Here is a 25,994-nt window from a genome sequence, read left to right as displayed (position 1 = left end):
CAACTGTTTCTGTTTCAGAACATTACAGAGACTGGCATTTCAGCACAGTACCAAGCAAGTACTCATTCCTGAAGTGTGGGTTTGAAGATAGCCAGTAAGGTGTCTGTGTTATGACCAGAACCCTCTACCCACTCCAGTCTTCTTCCACTTACACATAGCAACATAGAAAACCTACAGCGCAATTCAGGCCTTTCAGCCCACAAAGTTGTGCTGAACATGTCCTTACCTTAGAAATTACTAGGCCTACCTATAGCCCTCTAATTTGCTAAGCTCCATGTGCCTATCCAAAAGTCTCTTAAAAGACCCTATTGAATCCGCCTCCACCACCATTGTCAGCAAACCATTCTACGCCTTATTATACCGCCTGTTATGTCTAATTTCTCTGCTGCAGTTACCCACAAAATATTTTTTAAAAATTGGATTTCACAGAAGTAGTTTGTCAACTAGATGTCTGTTGGAATATCCAGAAAATGTGATAAAAATGCCAAATTAATGCATTACATAGTTTCTTTTAGCTCCATTTCACCAGTTGGTGTATGGGGTGCCCTGGCAGAAGTAACAGCCCTGGTGAGGGGGCTTGTTATTGTTAATTCTGGGGCAGTTCATGCATCTTTGGTCTCCACCAGACCCTTAGTTCTCGATTGGGGCTCCATGTAGATGTTTCTATGCAACAGCGGCCACACCCTGGCACACCACTCTTGACAGGCGGGCGGAACCAGATGGGGGTAGCCAGCAGGCCTTATCACCCTGAAGTAGGGGCATGCGAAGTCAGCTCCAGCAGACAGGATGATGAGATCAACAGTGAGATCCAATGGCCCGAAAGACAGTTCTGTAACACTTTGTGGAGAGCAAAGGGTGTGACAAAGCACAAAAGAAGGCATGGCCTTCCAGTGCATCCGAGGAAGACCCAATTGTGATGACCACATGTACCACTGGACCTGGACTTCCAAAGCTGAGAGAGTGAAACAGCCCTAGTCCCACTCTAAAACCTCTCCTGCACTCATCTCTTCATGTAGTTCATATTATCTAACGTATAACTGCATAAATCTAGCTGTCAATGTGAGTTATGACAGACAACCAGACAATCATTAATCAGCTAAATAGTGGAGTCAATAAAAAAGGCTGATTAAGACCAAATAACTCTCCTTTGCTTTCTGCAGAATGTTTCCTAAATTTTAGCATTCACTCTGCTGTAACTGATAGGGAACATGCTGACTGGATCCTGGATTTTACAGAACAGGACAAATGCTCCTGGGTCTGACTGCTTACATTATTATTAATAGCTAGCACTAAGCCAATGGGAAATATTTACCATTCCTAGTGTCTGCAGAACTATTAGTTATGACATGCCTACAGTGGGATAATATATTGATTACTTGTTTTTCTTTTTGTAAAACTGTGGTATGTGGTCTCACCTGGAACATGTCTGGTGAGTTTAGCATGTCTCTTGCTGCAAAAGTCTGTCAGATTCTTTTTGCAGTTTCTGAGAAGAATCAACACTGTGAATTAGAATCACTGATTTTTCTTTGTCCTTGTTCACTTCAGAGTTTATTGTGCTTTAGTGATGAAATAGCTAAAGCTTCTTCAAGTGAGCCTGTAAAAGGAAGCTTTTCTTTCAAAACCTGATGAATGTAGCATATTATGTAACCTGGGAGAAGATCTACAGTGGCGTGAAAATATCAGTTCATTTATTTTGGATCATTTACACCCTGCTTGTTCCTATGTTGGAGTTAGTAAATGTTTAGGAATGTTCTGAAAGATTTGGGAAGTTATCAGTAGATATGCTATACAGGGCATTTAAATCATAGCCAAAATGTAGCATTTCTGACCACGCAGAAGACTGACAGTGAAGTTCAATTCCACACGATTGTTCTGACAACCTAGACAAGTATTCTCTTGTTTATCCAGTGAACGATGAAGCTAGGATGAGAGTCAGGAAGGCTCATGGGGCCGTAGTATGAACTTTCTAGCCAGGCCCTCTTGCCCTCTAGCTAAGAGCTAAAACTAATAACTCCTACTGAGACATTAGGAGGAAGTTCTTTACTCAACAAATGTAGAAATGGAGCCAGGTATGGAAGAGGGTTGCTGAGGGTTGTAAACTTAGCCACCTGTATCATAGGTTCAACACTCTCCTCCATCGACGACATCTTAAAAAGGTGGTGCCTCAAAAAGTTGACATCCATCATTAAGGACCTTCACCGCCTTCAGTACTAACATCAGGGAGGAGGTGTAGGAGCCTGAAGCTCACACTCAAAATGTAACTTTTTCCTCTCTTTCATTGGATTTCTGAATGGTCCATGAACACACCCTCACTATTCCTCTTTTGGGCTATCTATCCATCTATCTGTCCACAACATATGGCATTGGTAATAAACCTAATTCTGATTCTGACATTGAGTAATGGAGATACATTGGGACTGATGATGGCTGATCTCATTGTAGTTCCTGAGTGCAGCTTCCTCCATGCTTCCCTACATCCCTCCCCAAAGTTACAGAGTAGAACACTGGTACAAGTAATGAACTGTTTTTTAATTAACTGTTTTCAGGTGTATCTTGAGCGACTTTTGACATACGCAGAGATTGATATCTGCCCGAGTAACTGGAAACGGATTGTGTTGGGGGCCATCTTACTTGCATCCAAGGTCTGGGACGATCAAGCTGTTTGGAATGTGGACTACTGCCAGATCCTTAAAGATATCACAGTAGAAGATATGTGAGTGCGCCTTTCATCAAAAATTAATTTAGTAGTAATTTGAAAGTGCTGTAGCACTCAAGTCGCTTTCCAAATAATAGAAACATAGAAAACCTACAGCACAATACAGGCCCTTTGGCCCATAAAGCTGTGCTGAACATGTCCCTACCTTAGAACTACCTAGGCTTTACCCATAGCCCTCTATTTTTCTAAGCTCCATGTAGCCATCCGGAGTCTCTAAAAAGACCCTATCGTTTCTGCCTGCACCACCGCCACTGGCAGCCCATTCCACACACTCACCACTCTCTGTGTAAGAAAACTTACCCCTAACATCTCTTCTGTACCTACTTCCAAGCACCTTAAACTATGCCCTCTTGTGCTAGCCATTTCAGCCCTGGGAAGAAGCCCCTGACTATCCACACAATCAATGCCTCTCATTATCTTGTACACCTCTATCAGGTCACCTCTCATCTTCTTTCGCTCCAAGGAGAAAAGGCCAAGTTCACTCAACCTATTCTCATAAGGCCTGCTCCCCAATCCAGGCAACATACTTGTAAATCTCCTCTGCACACTTTCTATGGTTTCCATGTCCTTCCTATAATGAGGTGACCAGAATTGAGCACAGTAATCCAAGTGGGTCTGACCAGGGTCAGCTGCAACATTACCTCTCGGCTCTTAATCTCAATCCCACGATTGATGAAGGCCAGTCTTAACCACAGATTAAGAATGCCTTCTTAACCACAGAGTCAACCTGCGCAGCAGCTTTGAGCGTCCTATGGACTTGGACCCCAAGATCCCTCTCCACACTGCCAAGAGTCTTATATTAATGCTATACACTGCCATCATATTTGACCTACCATAATGAACCACCTCACACTTAACTGGGTTGAACTCCATCTGCCACTTCTCAGCCCGGTTTTACATCCTATCAATGTCCCGATGTAACCCCTGACAGCCCTCCACACTATCCACAACACCCCCAACATTTGTGTCATCAGTAAATTTACTAATCCATCCCTCCACTTCCTCATCCAGGTCATTTATAAAAATCACAAAGAGTAGGGATCCCAGAACAAATCCCTGAGGCACATTTACTTCTGGCATATCTCAGAAATTATTCTGGACTGTAGACTTCAACCACATACTCTCTGCTCTCTAATCTCCGTTCCTGAGCTATAATGTCCACATGAAGATTTAGGGAATAATATTATGTTTTCTTTTCCTCTCTCTCTTAATCCTCTCTCTATTTATTTAACCATGTACTCCTTAATAAGCTCTGTTTCACCAAGTTGCTGCTGGTTCTTTAGTGCCTCCAATAGGACCTGATTGTTTTTTTTTTGAAATTGCTCATGATAGATTTTGACCTGCTTGACTGTATTCACACTGTTACTTGAATGGAAGTTGTTCACAGTTTTCTCTTTTCACCTCAGAGAGAGAGCCTTTTCTAAGCTGAGATTTTATTTCATCCAGTAGGTGCTCAGTTTGTGGAATGTGCTGAAGTGGTGCAGGCAGAGACAATTAAAATATTTGCAAGACTTTTGGGTAGGTACATGGCTAGGAAAAGTTTAGAGAGACGTGTCAAACACAGGCAAATGGGATTGGCTCAGGTAGGCACCTTGATTGACATGGACAAGTTGGGTCCAGGGCTACTTTCTGTAGTGTTCTCTCACCCATCTCGGCCTCAACACCACTGATGCAAACAGGACCATGTACGTCTCCTCCCATCCGGTGGACTGTGACCAGCTCTTTTGTTCTGCCGACATTGAGGGAAGGGTTGTTGTTAGGACATCATGTCACTAGGCTCTCTATCACTTTTCCTCTGACATTGTTAATTGAGATTCAACCCATTACGGTGGTGTTGTCTGCAAGCTTGTAAATAGAGTCGCAGCAGAATTTGGCTACGCAGTCCTAAGTATATAGGTGTTTAAATTGGAAAGCCATAGAGTAGGTATAATTATATAAATAGTTAGTTTGGAGTATGAATTAAAATCAAAGTGTAATATTTTGCTCTGTTTTAAAATTAAGTTCACATACATGAGTGCATTAATTTGTGCAGTAGTCTTTCAAATAATATTGTTTTCTGCAATCCCATTATCTCATTTGGTGTATACGTGGGCTCTGTGTTTTTGTTTTGTGATGTATTTCTGCATGTGCTGCTAACCTATCTATATCTCTGTACCTGTTTCTCTTACCCCTTTACCCCCTCTGTTACCCTCTCTCTTCCCCCCTCTTCCCCCCTCTTCCCCCCTCTTCCCCCCTCTTCCCCCCTCTTCCCCCCTCTTCCCCCCTCTTCCCCCCTCTTCCCCCCTCTTCCCCCCTCTTCCCCCCTCTTCCCCCCTCTTCCCCCCTCTTCCCCCCTCTTCCCCCCTCTTCCCCCCTCTTCCCCCCTCTTCCCCCCTCTTCCCCCCTCTTCCCCCCTCTTCCCCCCTCTTCCCCCCTCTTCCCCCCTCTTCCCCCCTCTTCCCCCCTCTTCCCCCCTCTTCCCCCCTCTTCCCCCCTCTTCCCCCCTCTTCCCCCCTCTTCCCCCCTCTTCCCCCCTCTTCCCCCCTCTTCCCCCCTCTTCCCCCCTCTTCCCCCCTCTTCCCCCCTCTTCCCCCCTCTTCCCCCCTCTTCCCCCCTCTTCCCCCCTCTTCCCCCCTCTTCCCCCCTCTTCCCCCCTCTTCCCCCCTCTTCCCCCCTCTTCCCCCCTCTTCCCCCCTCTTCCCCCCTCTTCCCCCCTCTTCCCCCCTCCTCTTACCTCCCTCTTCCTCCTACTCCTGTCTCTCTCTCCCCTTCCTCTCTCTACCCCCCTCTCTCTTACCTCTCTTGCTTTCACTCTCTTCCCCCACACTCACACTCTTACCTCCCCTTTCTCTATCTTGCCCCCTCTTCCTCGCTCCCTCACTCTCGCTCTCTGTAGGAATGAGCTGGAACGCCAGTTTCTGGAGCTGCTGCAGTTCAACATCAATGTGCCCTCCAGTGTTTACGCTAAGTATTACTTTGACCTCCGATCCTTGGCAGAAGCTAACAACCTGAGTTTCCCTCTGGAGCCACTCAGTAGGGAAAGAGCACAGAAACTGGAGGTGAGGAGCTACAATTGTATCTCATCAACAAAAGCCATGAGACTTAATAATAATAATCCTAGTAATTGAAAACTGATTCTTTCTTGTTGGAGTGAACTTTTTCCCAGTTAGTCACTGCTTTGTAACAATATTTTTGTCATTTTTTATACAAATATTGAAAAGCTAAGTTTAAGCATTGTTGGACTATGCATTATCTGGTACAATCAACATTTTTGCATTATTTATTTATTTTGTAATTTATAATAATTTTTATTTCCTTGAACTGTACTACTGTTGCAAAATTTTGCATCAGACCATATCAGACCATGATAATCAACCTGATCCTGATCCTTGTTTGGTACAATATTAAGCCATTCATTTGAGAGATGCTGCAAGAATAGTAACATATAGACTGAAGGACTGTTCTGCTATTCAGCAAGGTCACAGTGAATACAAGTGCATCCACTTCACATTTGTCTGAATTACTCACTGTCTTCTGAACCAATGAATTCTTGAGATGCTCTCCATGGAAATCTTCATCTGTGCTGCGCTTGCTCATCTTAGACAGAAATCAATAGGTCATTCAGGTCCTGGAGTCTATTTCACCAGCAGCATGGCTGTAATCTTCAATGATCTAGCTCTTAAGAGATGAAACAATGAGACTATACACAGCCTTGACCACTTCTCAATAGATATTTAGTAAATCACAAACATGAGAAAATCTGCAGATGTTGGAAATCCCAAGGTGGCATCTACGGAAAAGAGTAAATAGTCAATGTTTTGGGCTGAGACCCTTCCTCAGGACTCAGATATTTAGTAATATATGCATTTGCTTATAAACTGGCTTCATGCTGTTAACGTTCAAGAATGAGCATAAAGCCCAACATAACAGTGAAAACAACCTTTATTTCTGAATTTTTGACTCTTTTATAAAGTATCATTTCATAAAGTGATCTATTGATGAGATGCATCAGTTGACGGAATTTACAATTGAGTGTAAATAAGCACAGTCATAGAGAGAATACTATTTATTGTGATGTAAATCTTCATAGCTGAGATATTCTCTGGCTGCTTTGAGATTTTATTGAGCTATGGTACTGTTGTATGTTTTTTACATTTGCTCAAAGGAGAAGAGGTGGCAGGAATTGATTTCAAGGACCCTTACTTAAGTAGCCTGAATTGATTTGGATGCAAATGTATTGCATTTTCATTGGAATCTCAACTAATATTCCACTATAACCTTTTATGGAAATTAGGACTTGTAATAATTTGGGGAAAGTACATAAATCTTAAAGGGCAAACTGATCACTTCTTTCAGATGAAACCGATGGAAAAGTGAGCAATGAGGTAAAATTTATGAAGAGCTTTTTACAGTTAAGCTATTGCCCTGCAGGCAGAGTTTGGGTTATTTCCTTTCATGGTATCATCTAGCACTGAATAATGTGAACTCAGTGCACTCTCCCAGGGTCAGGTAAAAATAATTATAGTTGTTTGGAGCGTGCTGCCTCTCCCGAGCAGGTGCTTATTTAAATCCTGATCGTTTGTCAGAGAGGGATAGAGATTGCTTCTCCAGATGACGGCGTCAAGGCTTTTTTAAAGTTGCCCTCGAGCACAAGAATGATTGTAATTTGAAGCACATTTAACCAATGATGCTTTAAATTGATTGTTTGATGAGGTTGTTCTTTTATGGCTGTGCTGTCAGGGAAAGGTAGAGAAGGGATGTTCAGTGAGTGAAAATTGATAACTGAATCATCCAACTTCTTCTGTAAAGAATTCTATGAAAATTGTATGAGTACAAGACTACATTGTGTAAATTATGAAAATCTGACAAGACACCCAGTGACTGTAAATAATCCTTCAAAATCTGTACCTAGTTGCATCATTTGTACAAGAGTTTTATTTGTGCCATGAATCCTTTATTATAAATGATAGCTTATACTTCACTATGGTGGTTGTCTTGGATTGGAATGATCTACACAGTGGAATCTTTATTGTTGCTAAGCAAACTTTATTAAAGCCACATGCAAACAAAACTGAAAATTATACTGGTGAAGTTTCTGTGGAAATGGTGATACGTCCGCTCTTGGTGTTGAAATAACAACACATAGAACATAGAAAATTATAGCACTTTCCGTATATAAAAAAAAAAGAGCTTACCTCTGACATCCCCTCTCTACTTTATTCCAAAACAAAAAGCAAATAATGGAAATCTGAAAATAAGAATGATGAGGTAGGTAGCTGCCAGACCAGCAGTTGGCTCCCGCACCTGGCCTTCTCACCTCGCTTCACTGGAGGCAGAATAATTCCTGCAGAGTTCTGTCACTTGTCTTTCTATTACTGCCAGTAGTTTACAATGGTTGCAGTAAATGTAACTGTGATGGTTGTGCAGTGTTTGCTATTCATATTAGACACAAAAAAATGTATCTGGAAGCATCCATTTCAGACAATTAGTGAAGAATGTCTGTATGAACAAGGGAATCTTAGTCAGTAGGGAGATAATTTCAGAATATTTGAAAAGAACCAAGTGAAGTCCAAATGGCTTTGTGAAAGTGAAATCATGTCTGTATGCGACCTCCTCTATTGCCTCAATGAGACCAAACTCAGGTTGGAGGAGCAACTTCCAATATTCCGTCTGGGTCGATCCAACCTGGACACCAGTTTCTATAACTGGTGATTACTTCTCACACCTCTATCCTTTCTCTTTTCTCTTTTCCCATTCCCCATTCTAGTTACCCTCTCATCTGTTCTCTTCTCCTCACCTACCCATCACCTCCCTCTGGTTCCCCTCTCCATTTCTATTCTTCAATATCCACTGTCCTGTCCTATTAGATTTCTCCTCCTTTAGCCCTTTGCCTTCCCTAACAATCACATCCTAACTTCTCACATCTTTCCTTTTGATCCTCCCTCTACCACCTACCTACCTTTCCCCTCATCTGGACTCGCCTATCAATTGCCATTTTGTCCTCCTTGTCCCCCCCCCAACACACCCCCCACCTTCTTATTCTGTCTTATGCCCCTTCCATTCCACTCCTGATGAAGGCTCATGGCCCAATATGTCAACTATTCATTCCCTTCCATAGATATTGCTGAGTTCCTCCACCGTCATTTTGTGTGTGTTAGTTGAGAAATATATTTACAGTTCTTTGAGAAACGGTCAGTCAGAATGGATAGATGGGATCAGAGAGAAACCTTCCTCTGTTGATTGAAGTTGACCATGGATGCGTCCTATCTGTTTACGTTGTATACCCACGTAAGTAGACATAAGGCGTAGGAGAAGAATTAGGCCATCCGGCCATTGAGTCTGCTCAGCCATTCAATCATTGCTGATCCTTTTTTTTCAAAAGTATGCAAACAAGGGCAGCACGATATGGAGAGCAAGTTGTTGTCCATGCAACAAACTCCCCCTCTCCATGTAGCTGATGAATTCAGAGGAATGGCAGAGATGGATACGGTTTGGTACCAGCAGTGTCACAGGAGTTGCCAGTCAGCATTGAGTTCAACGTAGGACTGCCTTCCGACACCAGGTCCAGATTTTTTTCTCAGATTTACACCCAGAGTCTTCCCCATACGTGGCTATAGCCGCAAGGCAATGAAGGTTTGAGATCAGAATTTTCCGTCTCCTGGATGAACTGCCGACAATGGTTGATGAACCCCATCTGCCCGAAGCAACGGGTTTTAACCTACTTTTGGCCCTTCTGTGAGTAGAAATGGTTCCCCCAGGCTGAGTAGCTGAGCCCACTAGTGAAGGCCAGGAGCTGGGCTTGGTTGTCAGAGGCTATTTCAGACTCATGCCATTGGGGGCATTTAATAAGTAGAGGGAACTTACCACACAACCCCCACTCCTCGGCTAAAACAACAGTACAAAACCACAAAGGGGAAACGGTAGCTGTAATATATTTGGGATTTTCAAAAACAATAATGTGCAACACAAATAGTTAGATCAGAAATAAGATTTTGTGGTGTTGGAAGTAATTTATTAGCAGGGGCATACCAAAGTAATGAATACAGATAAAGGAGTAGTTTTCAATTTGGCAACATGTAATCAGTGATTACCGGGATCATTGTGGGGTCCTCAGCTGTTTGCAATATCAGAGATTTAAGCGATGAGAGGATTGGCTTTTCAAAAACAGCTAGAAAAATTAAAATGCAATCTTTGGTGTTCAGAAGAATGAGAAGATGTTATTCAAACATGCAGGATCCTGAGGAGTCATGACAAGGTAAATGTCAAGATCTTTCCACTAATGTGAAAATCTGAAGGAAGGTATACAGTTACAATATTAGCAAGTGATATTTAAAATTGAAGTCCACAGGTACTTCTGCTTGCAGGGGGTCTTGATTCCCTGAAATTCTCTGTCTCAGAGCGCTGTGGAGGTGAGATCATTTGTAATATTACTAGAAGAATATAAAGCAGTGCAGACCCTTCAGCCCACAATGTTGTGCTGACCTTTTAACCAAGATCAATCTAACCCTTCCCTCTCATATAGCCTTCCATTTGTCATGCATCCATGTCCTTATTTGAGAATCTCTTAACTGCTCCTAAAGTGCCTGCCTCTAGCTGTATCCTCAGCAGTGCACTCCATGCACTTACCACTCTCTGTGTAAAAACCTTATCTCCAACAGTTCCCCTTTGCATTACTCAAATCACTTTAAAAGTTTGCCCCCTTGTATTAGCTATTGCCACCCTGGGACAAAAGCACGGTTGAAAACTTTATCCATCTGTTCCTCTTCATCTTCTTCTACACCTCTATCAAGTCACCTGTCATCCACCTTCACTCCAAAGAGAAAAGCCTTAGATTGCTTGACGTTTCCTCATAGGACATGCTCTCTAATCCAGGCAGCATCTTGGTAAATCTCCTCTGCACTGTATGTGAAGCTTCCACATCCTTCATATAGTGAGGCAGCCAGAACTGAACACAATACTCCAAGTGTAGTCTAGCTAAAATTTCATAGAGCTAGAACATTACCTCATGGCTTTTGAACTCCGTCCCCCCACTAACAGCAAACAAACCCTTCCACCTTCTTGACCACCCTATAAACTTGCACGACTTTGATGGATCTTTGTATGCAGACCTTTGGATTCCTCTTACTTTCCACACTACTAAGAATCGTGCCATTAGCCATGTACTCTGCCTTCATGGTTGACTTTCTCTTCACAAATTTCTGGAATGAACTCTTATCTGCCCCTTCTCAGCCTAGCTCTACATCCTATCAATGTTCCTTTGCAATATGACTACAATCTTCTCAACTGCCCACAATACCACCAACCTTCATGCCATTTACAAATTTAGTAACCCCACCCTTCCTCTTCCTTACCCAAGTCATTTATAAGAATCGCAAAAGCAGGGTTCCCAGAACAGATCCTTTCTGAGCACCACTAGTCATGGACTTCCAGGAGGAATAATTCCATTTAGTACCACCCTTTGCTTACTGTGGGCAAGTCAATTCCAGATCCACACAGCCAAGTTTCCTTGGATCCCATGCCTCCTGGCTTTCTCTTAGACATTGTGGACTGAATGGTCTTTTTTGTGTTAAAATTCTAACTAAATGAACATTTCCATAAGATGTATTTCAGATTCTAGGCAGAAAAATGGTTTGGCACAGCCAAGAAGGGCCAAAAGGCCAGTTTCTGTGCTGTAATGTTCTATGGTTCTATACTGTACATATATATCATATGATCATATTTGTCACAAATCTCCACATAATATTTATCTGAGGTATAAATATTACATTAAATATTTGATAAAAATAAATTACAAAAAAAATTCTAATTCGGAGGTCTGTGGTATTAGTCATCAGGAATTCAGCACAATAAAGTGCTCTTATGTTCTATCTTATATGACCAGAGCATGGCTCTCCCGCAGCTGAGTTAGGGTCTGTTGAATATCCATAATATTTCATGTGGTTTTCATTGAATATTTGTTGCACTGTTTTAGAAATGGATGAAAACATAATTAATATGAAAGTTAAATGGCAATATTTTCACAGCTGTCCTCACTAATTATAGGTTTGAAGTTGACTTGTGTTTACACATTTTAAAACTGGCGTGCAAGCCAGAAGTCGATGATTAACCTCCTTGATGTGTAAATGAACATACTTATTTATCCTGTAAATGTTGTCAGCTGACAATTAAATCAAAAAGGATGAATGGTTTTATTTTAAATGTGAAAGGGCAAGTGTCACACAAGTTGTTAGTTAGTGTGTCAGCTCCGGTTATGCCTGGTGGAATAACCTTTTGTAAAGGATCATCTATAAATGGAAAATGAAGCCCATGACTCACCACGTTCCAAGATTGTTTCTTCAGTTGTGCTTTGTTGCACATTTAACCTCTGTCGCCTTTGAATTTTCCAGGCACTATCCCGACTGTGCGAGGACAAGTACAAGGACTTGAGGAAATCTGCTCGGAAGCGCTCAGCCAGTGCAGACAATCTGACTGTGATCCGATGGTCTCCGGCCATCATTCCTTAATACTGGGCAGCTTTGCTCGAATAAGTACGCTATCATCCATCCAGTTTTTGTCTGGGGGAAAGAAAATAAGAGAGACTTCATTAGACTTTGGCTAGATGCCTTCACAGTGCCTCCATCTTGTGTAGCACAGGAAAATGGAAAAATCTCATTTGAGAGAACAAAAACTTTGAAATAATGAGAAAGGACTTTCATTTCTAGCATCTTCACTGCCTCTAAACTGCACCCCCATCCCTTTCAATATGGGCCACCGTCATAAATGGAAAAGGGGTTCCAGAGATGGAAAAATGTCATTAGCAGTTGGCCTGTTTGCCGGAAAGATATTGAGACAATGTGGCTAAGTAAGGGGTTTGCTTTCAGCACTTAGCTGGAGCAGTTTGTGAGCACCGGTATTTTATTTTTAATTTATTTTAAGCCTGATGAATTTATGGTTAGACTTTCACGAGTGTGTAAAAGATGAACCACTTATGTGAAATGCCACAATGGTCAACAGTGACCTGCTGTGTTTCAGAAACTTGGAGATTGGCTTAATGTTTGATTCATTGCCTATTGTGCACCACCCTACCCCACGAAGGCAGTGAAGGCAAATCCATACGGTCTTTTCAGCCCTGTGAAAAGCCACAGAAAGATGTACAATGCTCTAGTGCAATTGTTTCCACGTGCTAAATTGAAATACATCGCAGCCGGCACTTACTGGTCAGAATCACTTATTCCACAAAACAACACATAATGATGTTGTTATATCCGTTTGTTTTTTTTTTGATGCTTTTGGAGTAGAGCTCTGTTCAGGTTGCAGGGACAGTCTAGCAGCACAAGATTTCATGTGGATCTTTATTAGAATAGCCACGGCTCCTTTCATATTACTCTCTAAATTGATATACTTGAAGGTATATTTCACATGGATAATTTCCAAATGTGTACCTCATATGTTAGCAGTCATATCGTCACTATTTTAAGACAGAAAACATTCACCTTGCTATTGTCTTGATTTAATGATTTCTATTAGCCTTTTCTATAATTTTCAATACTCCACAACATTTCACGTAATATCAGTTTGACATGGGTTTATCGCTCACTGAAATGAGGAATTAAGTTTATCACACTCATGTCTCAAAAGTGAACTCAACAGCGACCTCTTCTGATATTTTGTGGAAATTCTGTATTATTCCATACTGTGAATCCCTATCTCTGTTTTGTCACACTATCGTGTTCTTAGCACACAATTTCACTGAAAATTGTACTGTTCTTGAAACATAATTGCAGGCTAGATCTGCAATTGAACCTGGTAGAACATAGAACAGTCCAGCACAGGAACAGGCCTTTCAGCTTACAATGTAGTGCCAAATCAATTAGATTATTAATCATGTCGCTAACTAAACTAATGTCTTTTGCTTACACAATGTTCACATCCTTCCACATCTAAACGTCTCTTAAAAGTCCCTAAAGCATCTGCCTCTACCAACACCCCAGACAGTGCATTCCAGGGACCCAACACTCTCTGTGTAAAAATATAACGTCCTTCACATCTCCTTCGAACTTATCCCCTCTTACCTTAAATGCCTGCCCTCTGCTATTAAACATTTAAGTGATGCACAGTTAAAACCACACATAGCAGTTCCTGGGTAGACTTGTCTCCATTTAATGGGCAAAACATCTTGATTTTGATCCATTGAAAACAATGTGTCCTCTTGAGGGAAATCAAAAGTGTTTGTAAGAGCAGGGAAAATTACAACCATTACGTTTGTTATCAAGTGGTTCAGGCATTATGCTCATTGATTTTAATTCCAATTTGCTCATCTGAAACAAAGTTGTTGAGAATTGTCAGTGGGGAAATTCTATTAAAAAACACAATTGCACTGCTCCGTTGGCTCAGAGGGTGACTGCACTGCACTGTATGCTAAGCCATACAGATCAGGGATGCTGTGATTTGTGATCTTTGCCAAGTTAGTGGATCTCATTGGTCGTTTGGGTGCTCCAGTGGGCTTCAGCATCCTGTGTTCAAAGAGCAGGCAGACGTGCTTCCCAGCAACCGCTCTGGGCACAGCCTGAGTGCCAGTTGGACACCAGCTTGGTGCTTGGCGCTGATGCTCTATTTTGTCTGCCCAGTCTTGCTCGTGAAAAACAACTGTTGGAGTGAGGTGCCAAAAGGCAGCTGGGGCATCTGTGGAATCTGGCAAACATTGATGCCTTTGGAAGAAAAAGAGAGCAAAAATTAGGATAAATAAATTAGTTGTGTTAATTATTAAATCCATTCATATAACTCAAAACCAATTTTGACCAAAACCTTAACCTTAGTAATTTAATCACTGATTTAATTTTTTTGATACACAGTTTTCAAAGTATTTTAGAGAGAAAAATTCATCATGTTAACATAACTGCGAGTGAATTTTAATGAGATGAACATTGATGAACTCTGTAATTATCCCAGTATAAGTGTACTTTTGTGAAATTTATTAAACTTGTTAAAGATTGTATAACCTATTTATTGTATGTATGTACATACATTCTGATGCTTACTTAAAATGTAAAGTGGTCTCGGTAGAATCTGCCTCAGTCTAGTTTAGACTGGTGATTCTTGTCTTAGCCATGTGCACTGGACTCTACCTCTGTATAGAGAGATTTCCCTTCATCCTTGGTTAGTTGGAATATAAAAGCTTTTTTTGTGACAAATTGATTATGTACTTTAATTATGTTTCTTGTGCTGAGAAAACCTACTGTAGCATTTTTTTCGGTTTGACTTTTAATGTTTAAACCTCAGAAAATGGCTTACATTGAGCATTTTATGTTTCTTTGTATTAATGCAAATGGCGCTTTTTAAATCCCTTTCGTTGGTCAACTTTGCCAAATACAAAAGAGTGTCGATGGATAAACTGCACACTACAGATATCCTGGACTGTATCTCATTCTTAAGCATACAGTAACCTACCAAAGGGCTGCCACCCTGGTTAGAATTTTGGGTAAGCTCTGAAGATTTCCAATTGCTTCCCATTACTGTGACAGTGAATGACTATTTTAATAAAGTTAGGTGCCAATTTGGTTAAATCCTGCAATATTTGTGCTTATTCAAAATATTCTATTAGAAAAAAATCTCGGGTGTTTCAGTAGGGTTTTAAGGTAACATAATCAGAATCAGATTTAACATTACAGACATATGATGTGAAATAGGTTATTTTGTGTCAGCGGTACAGTGCAGAGACAAAAATCTATAAATTACAAAAATAAATAATAATTTGTGGACTGTTGAGAAATCTAATGGCAGAGGGGAAAAAGCTGTTCCTAAATGTTGAGTGTGTGTGTCCTCCCTGATAGTAATAACAAGAGCAGGGCATGTTCCTGGATGATGCTGGTTGTTAATGATGGATGCCACCTTCTTGAAGCACTACCTCTTGAAGAAGTCCTTGATGGTGGGGAGGGATATGTTCATGATGGTGCTGGCTGACTTTATAAAACTCTGCAGCCTCTCGCGAACCTATGTATTGGGGCCCCATTTCAAGCTGTGGTATAACAGCCAGAATGCTTTCCATTGTGTATCTATATAAATTTGTTGAAGTCTTTGGTGATGCTACCGAATCTCCAAACTCCTAACAAAGTAGAGCCACTGGCAAGCCTTCGTGATTGTATCAATGTGCTAGATGGATCCATTTAGATGATGATGCCTATAAATTTGAAGCTGCTCAGCCCTCAATGAGGACTGGTGTGTGTTCTCCTGATTTCCTGAAGTCCACAATCAATTCCTTGGTCTTGCTGCTGTTGAGTGTGTGGTTGTTGTGACTCCACTCAACCAGCCAGTCTAACACTCCCCTATACTGGTATTGATTCTACCAACAGAAGTGGCTTTTATGATGCCAACATAATGGTGTGTTTTTTAAGAGTACGAAGATTTAGTGTTGATAGATTAATTTGCTGCTGATTGGTTGTGATGGAAACTATTTTCTGTCAGGACTGTTTTTACATTAGTCATCAGTCGTAGGTCGAGGAGTGGATAGTGTTGAGGAAACAGAAAATTGTACAAAGATTGGTCGAGGAGCAGGTAGTGTTGAGGAAACAGAGATGGCCTGCAGGAAGACTTAAGATAGTTTAGGGGAATGGACAAATGAAATACAATGTTGGAAAGTGTATGGTCATGCACTTTGGTGGAAGAAATAAATGGGCAGATAATTATTTAGATGAGAGAATTCAAAATGCAAGGGGACTTGGGAGTCCTTGTGCAAGATACCCTAAAGGTCAGCTTCCAGGTTGAGTTGGTGGTGAAGAAGGCAGACCCAATGTTCACATTCATTTCTAGAGGTATAGAATATAAGACCAGGGAAGTGATGTTGAGGCTCTATAAGGCACTCGTGAGACCACACTTGGAGTATTGTGTGCAGTTTTGGGCTCCTTATTTTAGAAAGGATATACTGACATTGGAAAGGGTCCAGAGAAGATCCATGAGAACGATTCAAGGAATGAAAGGGTTACCGTATGAGGAACATCCGGCAGCTCTTGGGATGTATTCCCTGAAGTCCAGGAGAATGAGGGAGGATCTCAAATAGAAGCATTCCGAATGTTAAGAGGCCTAAACAAATTAGGTGTGGCAAAGTTATTTCCCATTGTTGGGGAGCCTAGGACAAGAGGGCATGACTTCAGGACTGAAGGATGTCCATTTAGAACTGAGATGCGGAGAAATCACTTTAGTCAGAGGGTGGTAAACCTGTGGAATTTGTTGCCATGAGCGGCTGTCGAGACCAGGTCATTGGGTGTATTTAAGGCAGAGATGGATAGGTTCTTGGTTGGCCAGGGCATCAAAGGGTTTGGGGAGAAGGCAGGGGAGTAGGGATGACTGGAAGAATTGGATCAGCCCGTGATTGAATGGCGGAGCAGACTCAATGGGCCGAATGGCCTACTTCTCCCTATATCTTAAGGTCTTATCCAGTAACCCAGATGCCTTCCCTTTGCCTGCACTAAGTAGGTATTTACATCTTTGAAAACATCACCACCGTCATGTTTACAGCTTGTAATTTACTATTGCCCCTCTATTTCTGCTTAAGGAATAGCATAAGAAAGAACTGGATATACCAATTAATTCCCTTCTGATATCAAGGTTCTATGCACAGGATTAGGAATTGGGTGTTTGAATAGAGCTCCGAGCAACTCAGAACTTCGGAATGTTGAGAAATCATCATTTAATCTTCATGATGACCTACGTGGCAAACAACAGATTCATTGGTAGATGATTATATCATAAGGAGATCTATCTGGATAGTCAGTTTTCCCATCATCTAACACACAGATTTAGATTTATAAGAGTAAAGTTGAGAGCTAAAATGAGCATAGAGAATGCTGGAAATACTTAGTTGGACATGAAGCATTACTGGAGAATGAAACTGATTTAACATTTTAGTTTGGTATCCAGATGGAAGGTTGTCAACTTGAAATGTAAACTTAGTTTTTCAGCATCTGCAGTTTTTCTTGTTAAAGCTGAGGATTCAATTATTGAGGGGCAGTTGAGATGAGGGAAGGTAATGGCTTTAATTGGAATAAGGCATCTGAAGGGTAAGCGAAATGGTGAAACAGATTAATAGCAGCAAAAATATAACAAATGGATGGTTTAAGTTATAGCCACTCTTTTCATATATCCTGCATATGAAAACAGAGTCCCCACTTAGGGTTAAAAAATTCACTTAGTAAAACGTTGAAACAGCTAGACAACTTTCCGAATGAGAACAATTTTCTAGAAGAGTTTCAGTCAGGTTTCTACCACAGCATGTAGATGGCCCTTACCAAAATTGTCAGCAACCTTAGACTCAACCGGGTCTAAGTTCTAATTCTCCTAGATCTAAGAGCTGTCTTCAACACAAATGACCACAGTGTTCTCCTAGATCGCCTTGAGACCTGGCTTGGCCTCTCTAGTAGTACCCCTAATTAGTTTTGCTTATATATCTTAGAAAGAATTTTTTTCTTGTCTGTTTTGGAGATAAATTTTCTAAGACATGATTTACTTTTTGCTGTTGCTTAGGGAAGCTCTACTCTTTGCCTTATAATGCTCCCATTGTGAGACATCATGAGAGAGTCTCAACTTGATTTCCACAGTTATGAGGATAACACACAATTGTATACAGTATCTCAGTTGAGCTTGATGTCTTGAGCATGAACACCCTATCTTCTCTGACTTCTGGTGTAGCTGCAATAAACAAATGGATGAGCAATAATTTCCTAAAACTAGTCAAGTCACTTTTTATTGTCATTTCGACCATAACTGCTGGTACTGAACACAGTAAAAACAAGACAACGTTTTTCAGGACCGTGGTGCTACATGAAACAATACAAAAATACACTGAACTATGTAAAAACAACACAAAAACTACACTAGACTGCAGAATCTACCCAGGACTGCATAAAGTGCACAAAATAGTGCAGGCCTTACAATAAATAATAAATAAGACAATAGGCACAGTAGAGGGCAGTAAGTTGGTGTCAGTCCAGGCTTCGGGTATTGAGGAGTCTGATAGCATGGGGGAAGAAACTGTTACATAGTCTGGTCGTGAGAGCCCGAATGTTCTGGTGCCTTTTCCCAGACGGCAGGAGGGAGAAGATAAAACTGAAATACTTCTTAACTGGTCCCAAAGCCAAAAGAGTTAAACTTGGGAACGTGGCTCCTCTTTTAAACTCAGAATTAATTAGCTTGGGTGTTATCCTTTATTCAGCTTTGAATTTTAATCCCACATAAAGAAAGTGCCCAGAGCAGCATTTCTACACTTAAGAAATATTGCAAAAGTACATTTGTTTCTGTCATGTAATGATGCTGAAAAACTAACTCATGCCTTTATATCACTAAATTACAGCAATGTACTTTTTACTGGCCTTCTAAAACAATGTATGGACAAAATTCAATTCATTCAGAATGCCCCTGCTAGATTTTAGCTAAAACCACCATATCACTCCCATCCTTACTACTCTGCATTGGCTTTTAGAATTGATTTCAAAATTCTCTTACTTGTTTTTAAAGTTCTTAATTGTCTGGGGTCAAAGTACATTGTTCTTGTTTTATAATCTCGCTCAAGTTTTCAGGTCGTCTTGTGCTGGTCTCCTGAACTTAAACAATCTCGCTTGAAGGATAATTTGCTGCTCAGCTTTTCTGAACAATGTTCCTAGACTGTGGAATTCAATACCTAAAACTATGAGGGATGCAGACTCAGTTGATACTTTCAAATGCCAGCTCGAAACCTATTTATTTAACCTTGTTTTTAACTAACATCCTCTTTTATCTTTTTAGCTTTTATTTTCATGTTTGCACTTTATTCCATTGTAAAACACTTTGAACTCCATCATCTGTATGAAAAGTGCTGTATAAATTAGTTATTGTTAAATATTTGAGATTTTGATCTAAATATGAAGTACATTAGAACATAGAACATAGAATAGTATAGCACAGTACAGGCCCTTCAGCCCACAATGTTGTGCCAACCCTTAAATCCTGCTCCCTTATATCCCCCCACCTTAAATTCCTCAATATACTATATATAACCATATAACAATTACAGCACAAGAACAGGCCATCTCGGCCCTTCTAGTCCGTGCCAAACGCTTACTCTCACCTAGTCCCACCTACCTGCACTCAGTCCATAACCCTCCATTCCTTTCCTGTCCATATACCTATCCAATTTTTTTTTAAATTACAAAATTAAACCTGCCTCTACCACTTCTACTGGAAGCTCATTCCACACAGTTACCACTCTCTGATTAAAGAAGTTCCCCCTTGTGTTACCCCTAAACTTTTGCCCCTACTAGACTACCTGTCTAGTAGTCTCTTAAATTTCACTAGTGTATCTGCCTCCACCACTGACTCAGGCAGTCCATTTCACGCACCAAACACTCTCTGGAGTAAAAAACCTTCCTCTAATATACCCCTTGAACTTCCCACCCCTTACCTTAAAACCATGTCCTCTTGTGTTGAGCAGTGGTGCCCTGGGGAAGAGGCACTGGCTGTCCACACTATCTGTTCCTCTTAATATCTTGTATACCTCTATCATGTCTCCTCTCATCCTCCTTCTCTTCAGAGAGTAAAGTCCTAGCTCTCTTAATCTCTGATCATAATGCATAGTCTCTAAACTAGGCAGCATCTTGGTAAATCTCCTCTGTACCTTTTCCAATGCTTCCACATCCTTCCTATAGTGAGGCGACCAGAACTGGACACAGTACTCCAAGTGTGGCCTAACCAGGGTTTTAAAGAGCTGCTTATTAGGTGGCTGCTTATTCCAAATGTGGACACAGGCCATAGAGTCATAGAGATGGAAGTGGGCCCTTTGGCCCAACTGGTCTATGCTGACCTCAATTTTCATCCAAGGTAGACCTGTTTGCCTGAATTTGGCCTACATCTTTCTAAACTGTTTCTATCTATGTTCCTGTCCAAGTTCTTAATGTACCTGCTTCAACCACTTCCTCTGGCAGCTCATTCTATGTACAAACGTACAACATCTCGCCCCCCACCTGAGATGAAAAAGTTGCCCCATGAGTTCCTGTTAAATCTCTTCCCTCTTACTTAAACTTATGCCATCTCATTCTTGATTCTGCCAACACTGGCAAAAAGACTGAGAGTTAACCCCTTCAATGCCCCTCATGATATTAATCACGTCGATATGACCACCACTCATTCTCCCTTCCTCCAATGAAAACAGTCACAACCTACTTAACCTCTCCTGGGAGACACAATTAGCTACAGGCCTCCAGTTTGGAAAGCAACCTGTGGCCAACACTCTCTGCTTCCTGCCATCAAGCCAATCGTGTATGCAATTAGCTTTCTTTCTCTGGAATCCATGTGATCAAACTTTCCATAGTAGCCAACCATGTGCGACCTTATCAAAGACTTTACTGAAGTCCATATAGTCTACATCTACTGCCCTGGCTTCCTTGACCTTCTTGGTTACTTTAAAAAAAGCAATCAAGTTCCTGAAAAATGATCTCCCATACACAAAGCCATACTGGCTTTCCCTAATCAACCCATCTTACCAAATGTCTACAAACCTTATTCCTCAGGATGCTCTGGAGCAACTGATGTTAGGCTTACTGGTCTATCGTTCCCAGGGTTTTCTTTGCAGCGCTTAAGTAAAGGCACAATATTAGACACCCTCCAGTCTTCTGGCACTTCACCTGTCGGATATACCTCAGTCCTTCCGGTCAAGATGGTACCTGCATACAAAATTGTTTATATCACTTCTTTTACGTCTGTTTTCATCTTAAGTGTGTTTCTGGATTTATTAGAGCCTGCCAGTTATTCAGTTGAGATCAATTGAGTCATCCAGGGCTTTGCTGTTTCGGAAAAGATTCCAGGAAGTGAGCGTGAACCTCGAGGCGAAGTAACTATGAGACGGGTTGCGAGCCAATGTTCCACTCCATTTTGCCGATTAAAGCTTCCTTTATTCACCAAGGAAGATTGAAACCGCGAGAGGAAGGTGGAAGGCAAGTGAGGGTTCAGCAGCAACTACCTGCCTTTTGATTGCAGACAGGATTCTCCTGTTGCTGGAGAAGGAGTCTACGTGGCCTATCACTGTGCCTAGAGGGTAGGCCTCTGTGTTTGAGCCGTGTCTCTCTCCGTCCATGATGTCGGAGGATGTTACTGAGGTTCTGTGTTTATGGATTTGGACTATGGACTGTTTCAGTCTTATGGTTTTTATATTCTGTGTTGTTGCCTGAGCTTTCTCATTGTCTTTTTGTGTGGAGGAGGGGGATTTGGGGGTTAATGTTCTTTCTGCGTTTTGTTAGTCTTTTGTGTGGGGGAAGGGAATCTGGAGGTCAATGTTCTTGTTGCGCTCTGTTGGGGGAAGGCGGTTTGGGGGCTAATATTCTTACTGTGTTTTTGTGCCAGGGAGAGGGAGTTTGGAGGATTGCTGATCGTGTTGCCATTCTTTTTTTGTATGGGTTTGCTGTCTCTCTTTGAACCGACTTCCATAGTTTTCATTGTTTCGTGGCTATCTGGAAAAGGATAATCACAGAGTTGTATACTGCATACATACTTGGACAATAAATGAACCTTTGAGCCAGGACTCCCACAATTTTTTGTCTAACCTTCAGTGTTCTTTGATATACTACTTGATCAGGCCTTGGAGATTTATCTACCTTTGTACACTTGTACTTCCTCTGTGGTAATGTGGACTATCCCCCTTATTTTCATCTATCTGTAAAATAGAAATAGATGAAAAAGGGACTCAACTTGAAAGGGGGAAGATTCATAGAAAGAAATTTAGGCAGAGGAGAAGGCCATTTGGTTTTGCAAGCATATTCTGCTATTCAGTACAATCTCTCCAAACGAAACACTCCTGCCATTCCATGAACTGGTCAGCAGACTGTTGTCCCACTCCCTCTATACCTTCTCTTAGGTAAAATACAAGACTGCCTATGGTATTGCAGTGTTGTTTCAGTAATGGTCTTTATACATTTAATCCTTGCCTCCCATATCCAAAACCTCTTCAACAAAGGGCAAGCAAACCATTTGTCATTTTAACTGATAGAGGAACCTGCAAACTTGCTTTTACTGATTGCTATACAAGGACATCCTGGCCCTAAGTTTTCTGAAACTATCAGAACTCAATTAATACTTGAATTCACAAATTCACGTATCAATGCAATCACCAGGAAGGCATGCCTGAGGCTAGACGTCATCCTTTGAGGATATTTGGTATGTCATCGAAGACTCTAGCACGTTTCTACAGACGTACCTTGGAGAGCATTCTGACAGTTTGTATTTCTGCCAGGTATGAAGAAGCCAATGCACAGGGTTGAGAAGAAGCTACACCATAGAGAACATCTTCAAAAACTGCCTCAAGAAGGTGGCATCGATCATCCAGGACATGCCCTTTTCTCATTACTACTATCAGGAAAGAGGTACAAGAGCTGAAAGACCCACACTCAATATTTTAGAAACAGTTCCCCCTTTGTCATCAGATTTCTGAATGCTACTTCACTATTCGTCTTTTGCACTATTTATTGTAACATAGTTTTTTAATTTGTATTTTACTCTATACTGCTGCCACAAAACAACAGATTTCACGACATATTTCAGTGAACATAGAAACTTACTGCTTGGTACTATGTTGTAATGTTCTTTGTTTTGTGTTCAGTAGCAGGCCACTCTGTGTACCAACCTTTTAACCTATTCAAAGATTATTCTCACATTTCCCTCCCTCAGAGCCTTCCATTTTTCTTTAATCTATGTGCCTATCTAAGAGGTTTTTAGATGCCCTAATGTGCGTGCCCCTGGCAGGGCATTCCATGTGCCCAGCTCTCTCTCTCTGTATATAAAAAAACTGATTTTGATTCTAAATGAATTGTCCTGATGAAAGGTCTTCACTCTAAATGTTGACTACTCACTTCCCTCCATTGAAGCTGCCTGACCTGCTGAGTTTATTCAGAGTTTTGTGTGTAATGTTTATCTTGTCGACGTGGATACTACATCCATTGTGTGTGAATTCACTGACGTCTCTTTACATCCTCTTCACAACTCTCAGTTCCGCCCAGGTTTCCATGTTGTTGCAACTGAGAATTACTATATTTAGCTGCCACATTCAGATCATAGAACTCTAGGCCCAGGCACTGCTCTCTGTGTGCTCCAATACTCCCTCTCTGCCATCATGATTATGTTCCATTTACTTCCACGCTAAACATTTGAAAGATGATTGCAGTGGAGGGTGTGCAAAGAGGTTCACCAAGACATTGCCTAGACATTAGTTATGGGGAAACGTTGGTTAGGCTAGATTTGTTTTCCCTGGAATGAAAGAGACCTAACAATACTATATAAAAGCATATGAGAAATAAATGCAGTAGATGGTCAAAATCATTTTTCCATGTTGGGGTCTCCCGATCAAGAGGGCATAGTTTTAAGCTGACAGGTGGAAGTTTTACAGGGGATCTGACGGGTAATTTTTTTTTAACAGAGTGATGGTAAACATCTGGAATGTGATACCAGAAGAGGTGGTGGAATCAGCTACAATTATGACATTTAAGTGTCATTTGGACTATTTAAATAATCAAGGCTGAGAGGGAAATGCACCTAATGCTGGCAAATGGGATTTGTAACAATGGGCGCACACATAATGGGCCAGAAGACCTATTTCTGTGATATGTAACCTATGAAAATCAATGCAATCAGTATTTCTGTGGCTATCTCTTCTAGTACTTTAGTACACAAATCATACAGCTCTGGGGGATTTATCACCTTTTAGTCCCATTAATTCCTCTACTAATTTCCTTTAATTTCTCCACTTGTTAACCTTTCAAAAGGACAAAACCAATTATTTGCTCAATTACTCATCCATTTCTTGGCTCCCAATGTTTTGGACTGTAAAAGAACCTGCATTTGTCTTTATTCTTTTTCTTTTTACACACTTGTAGAAACTATTACAGTCTCTGTTATTTTCCGTTGTAAGTTTACCCTAGTGCTCTGAGATACACTTTAAGAACTCAGCTAATTAAAACCAGTTAGCACTTTCGATCAGGGACCTTTTCTCAGCTGGAGGAAGAGTGGAAGCTTTTAACAGTTTTCAAAACGGATTTGGGGTGGCAGGGGGTGAGGAAGAGCAATGTGGAAGACAGAAGTCTATGGTTATATTAGATCAGGCAATAGGGTAGCAATTTATAGGTGAGAAAAGCATGTACGCACAATGAGAGATGATGAGAGAGCAGTTTACATGTAGTTTTAAAATGCAGTGTTCATTCCAGAGGGTGACAGTCCCCCAGCAGATATAAGATGTCGTTCTAGTTTACATTGGGTTTTCCTGTAGCAGTGAAGGAATGTGTAGAGAGGCAGGTCGGAATGGAATTGGGAATTAAAGCAGCATGCATCAGGAAGCTTGAGATCACCTCTGTGGATTGAGTGTGGATACTTAATAAAGCAATCATCCAATCTATGTCTGACTTCTTTAATATAGTGGAGGTCTTTGTTTCCCAGTACACTTACTCCATTATTGTTCTTCAAATCAATCTCAGTCTGTTTTCTGGCTGAATTCTTAACTGCTTGCAATTACCCAGCTAAATGCTTTTGAATCTGATACTATCCTAAGCTTCAAGAGATTCTGCGGATGCTGGAAATCCAGAGCAACACACACAAAATCTGGAGGAACTCAGCAGGTCAGACAGCATCTATGGAAATGAATAAACAGTTGATATTTCGGGCCGAGACCCTTCATCAGGACTTTGACTTCTGTAAGTGATGGCTGGGGTCACTTTGAAATGACAGTTTCTGCGCTTGTTCCTAAAATACTTGCCATTGTCATACCTTTTGATGAAGCTCCTAAATTTATCTCAGACAATGTACGGTGCATGTCTTCATGGTGTTGTTTGTTGAGCATTTACACCCTGGTTTTAGATTGAACTACGTCAGTTTCTATCGTAATGATGAAGTCTTGCTGTGGATAGATGAAGCCATCAGATACCGCCTTTGCTGATTTTGACACGAGCAAGAAGTCGACCATCTGTGCGGTGTGGGAACTGAATATGGAGAACAAAAACACATTGTGTAATATATGGATCTATTTCTTTTAGAGTAATAACCCTCCCCTCCACCTTAGCAGTATGTATTGATCTGTTGTGGGCACGTGTGCTGTTCTCTATGCATGTATAATGTTTTCTCTCCCTCTCTCTCTCTCTCTCACTGCAATGTGAAGACACCAGTTAAAGCCATCTCTTGCATGAGTGCTTTTATTTAATCAGAATCAGGTTTATTATCACTGGCATGTGACATGAAACTTGTTACCTTAGCAGCAGCAGTTCAAAGCAATACATAATCTAGAAGAGAAAGAAATAAATAAAATTAAAAAAATAATAATAAA

At 41.1% G+C, this 25,994-nt stretch overlaps 1 protein-coding gene across 2 annotated transcripts in view; it reads left to right on the top strand.

Moving 5' to 3' along the window:
* ccny (cyclin Y) overlaps positions 1–15,231 on the top strand; it is a 242,146-nt gene extending 226,915 nt beyond the window's left edge. For both annotated transcript variants that reach the window (XM_059971923.1, XM_059971924.1), the window contains exons 8-10: positions 2,547–2,713; positions 5,592–5,754; positions 12,082–15,231. In XM_059971923.1, coding sequence (XP_059827906.1) covers positions 2,547–2,713; positions 5,592–5,754; positions 12,082–12,198 — 447 coding nt within the window. In that variant the 3' untranslated portion in view covers positions 12,199–15,231. The remainder of the gene's footprint in view (positions 1–2,546; positions 2,714–5,591; positions 5,755–12,081) is intronic.
* Positions 15,232–25,994: the final 10,763 nt, after the last annotated feature.

This window comes from Hypanus sabinus, chromosome 6 (genome assembly GCF_030144855.1).
Source record: "Hypanus sabinus isolate sHypSab1 chromosome 6, sHypSab1.hap1, whole genome shotgun sequence".
Classification (NCBI taxonomy): Eukaryota; Metazoa; Chordata; class Chondrichthyes; order Myliobatiformes; family Dasyatidae; genus Hypanus; species Hypanus sabinus.
This window is presented reverse-complemented; position numbering and strand designations above follow the sequence as displayed.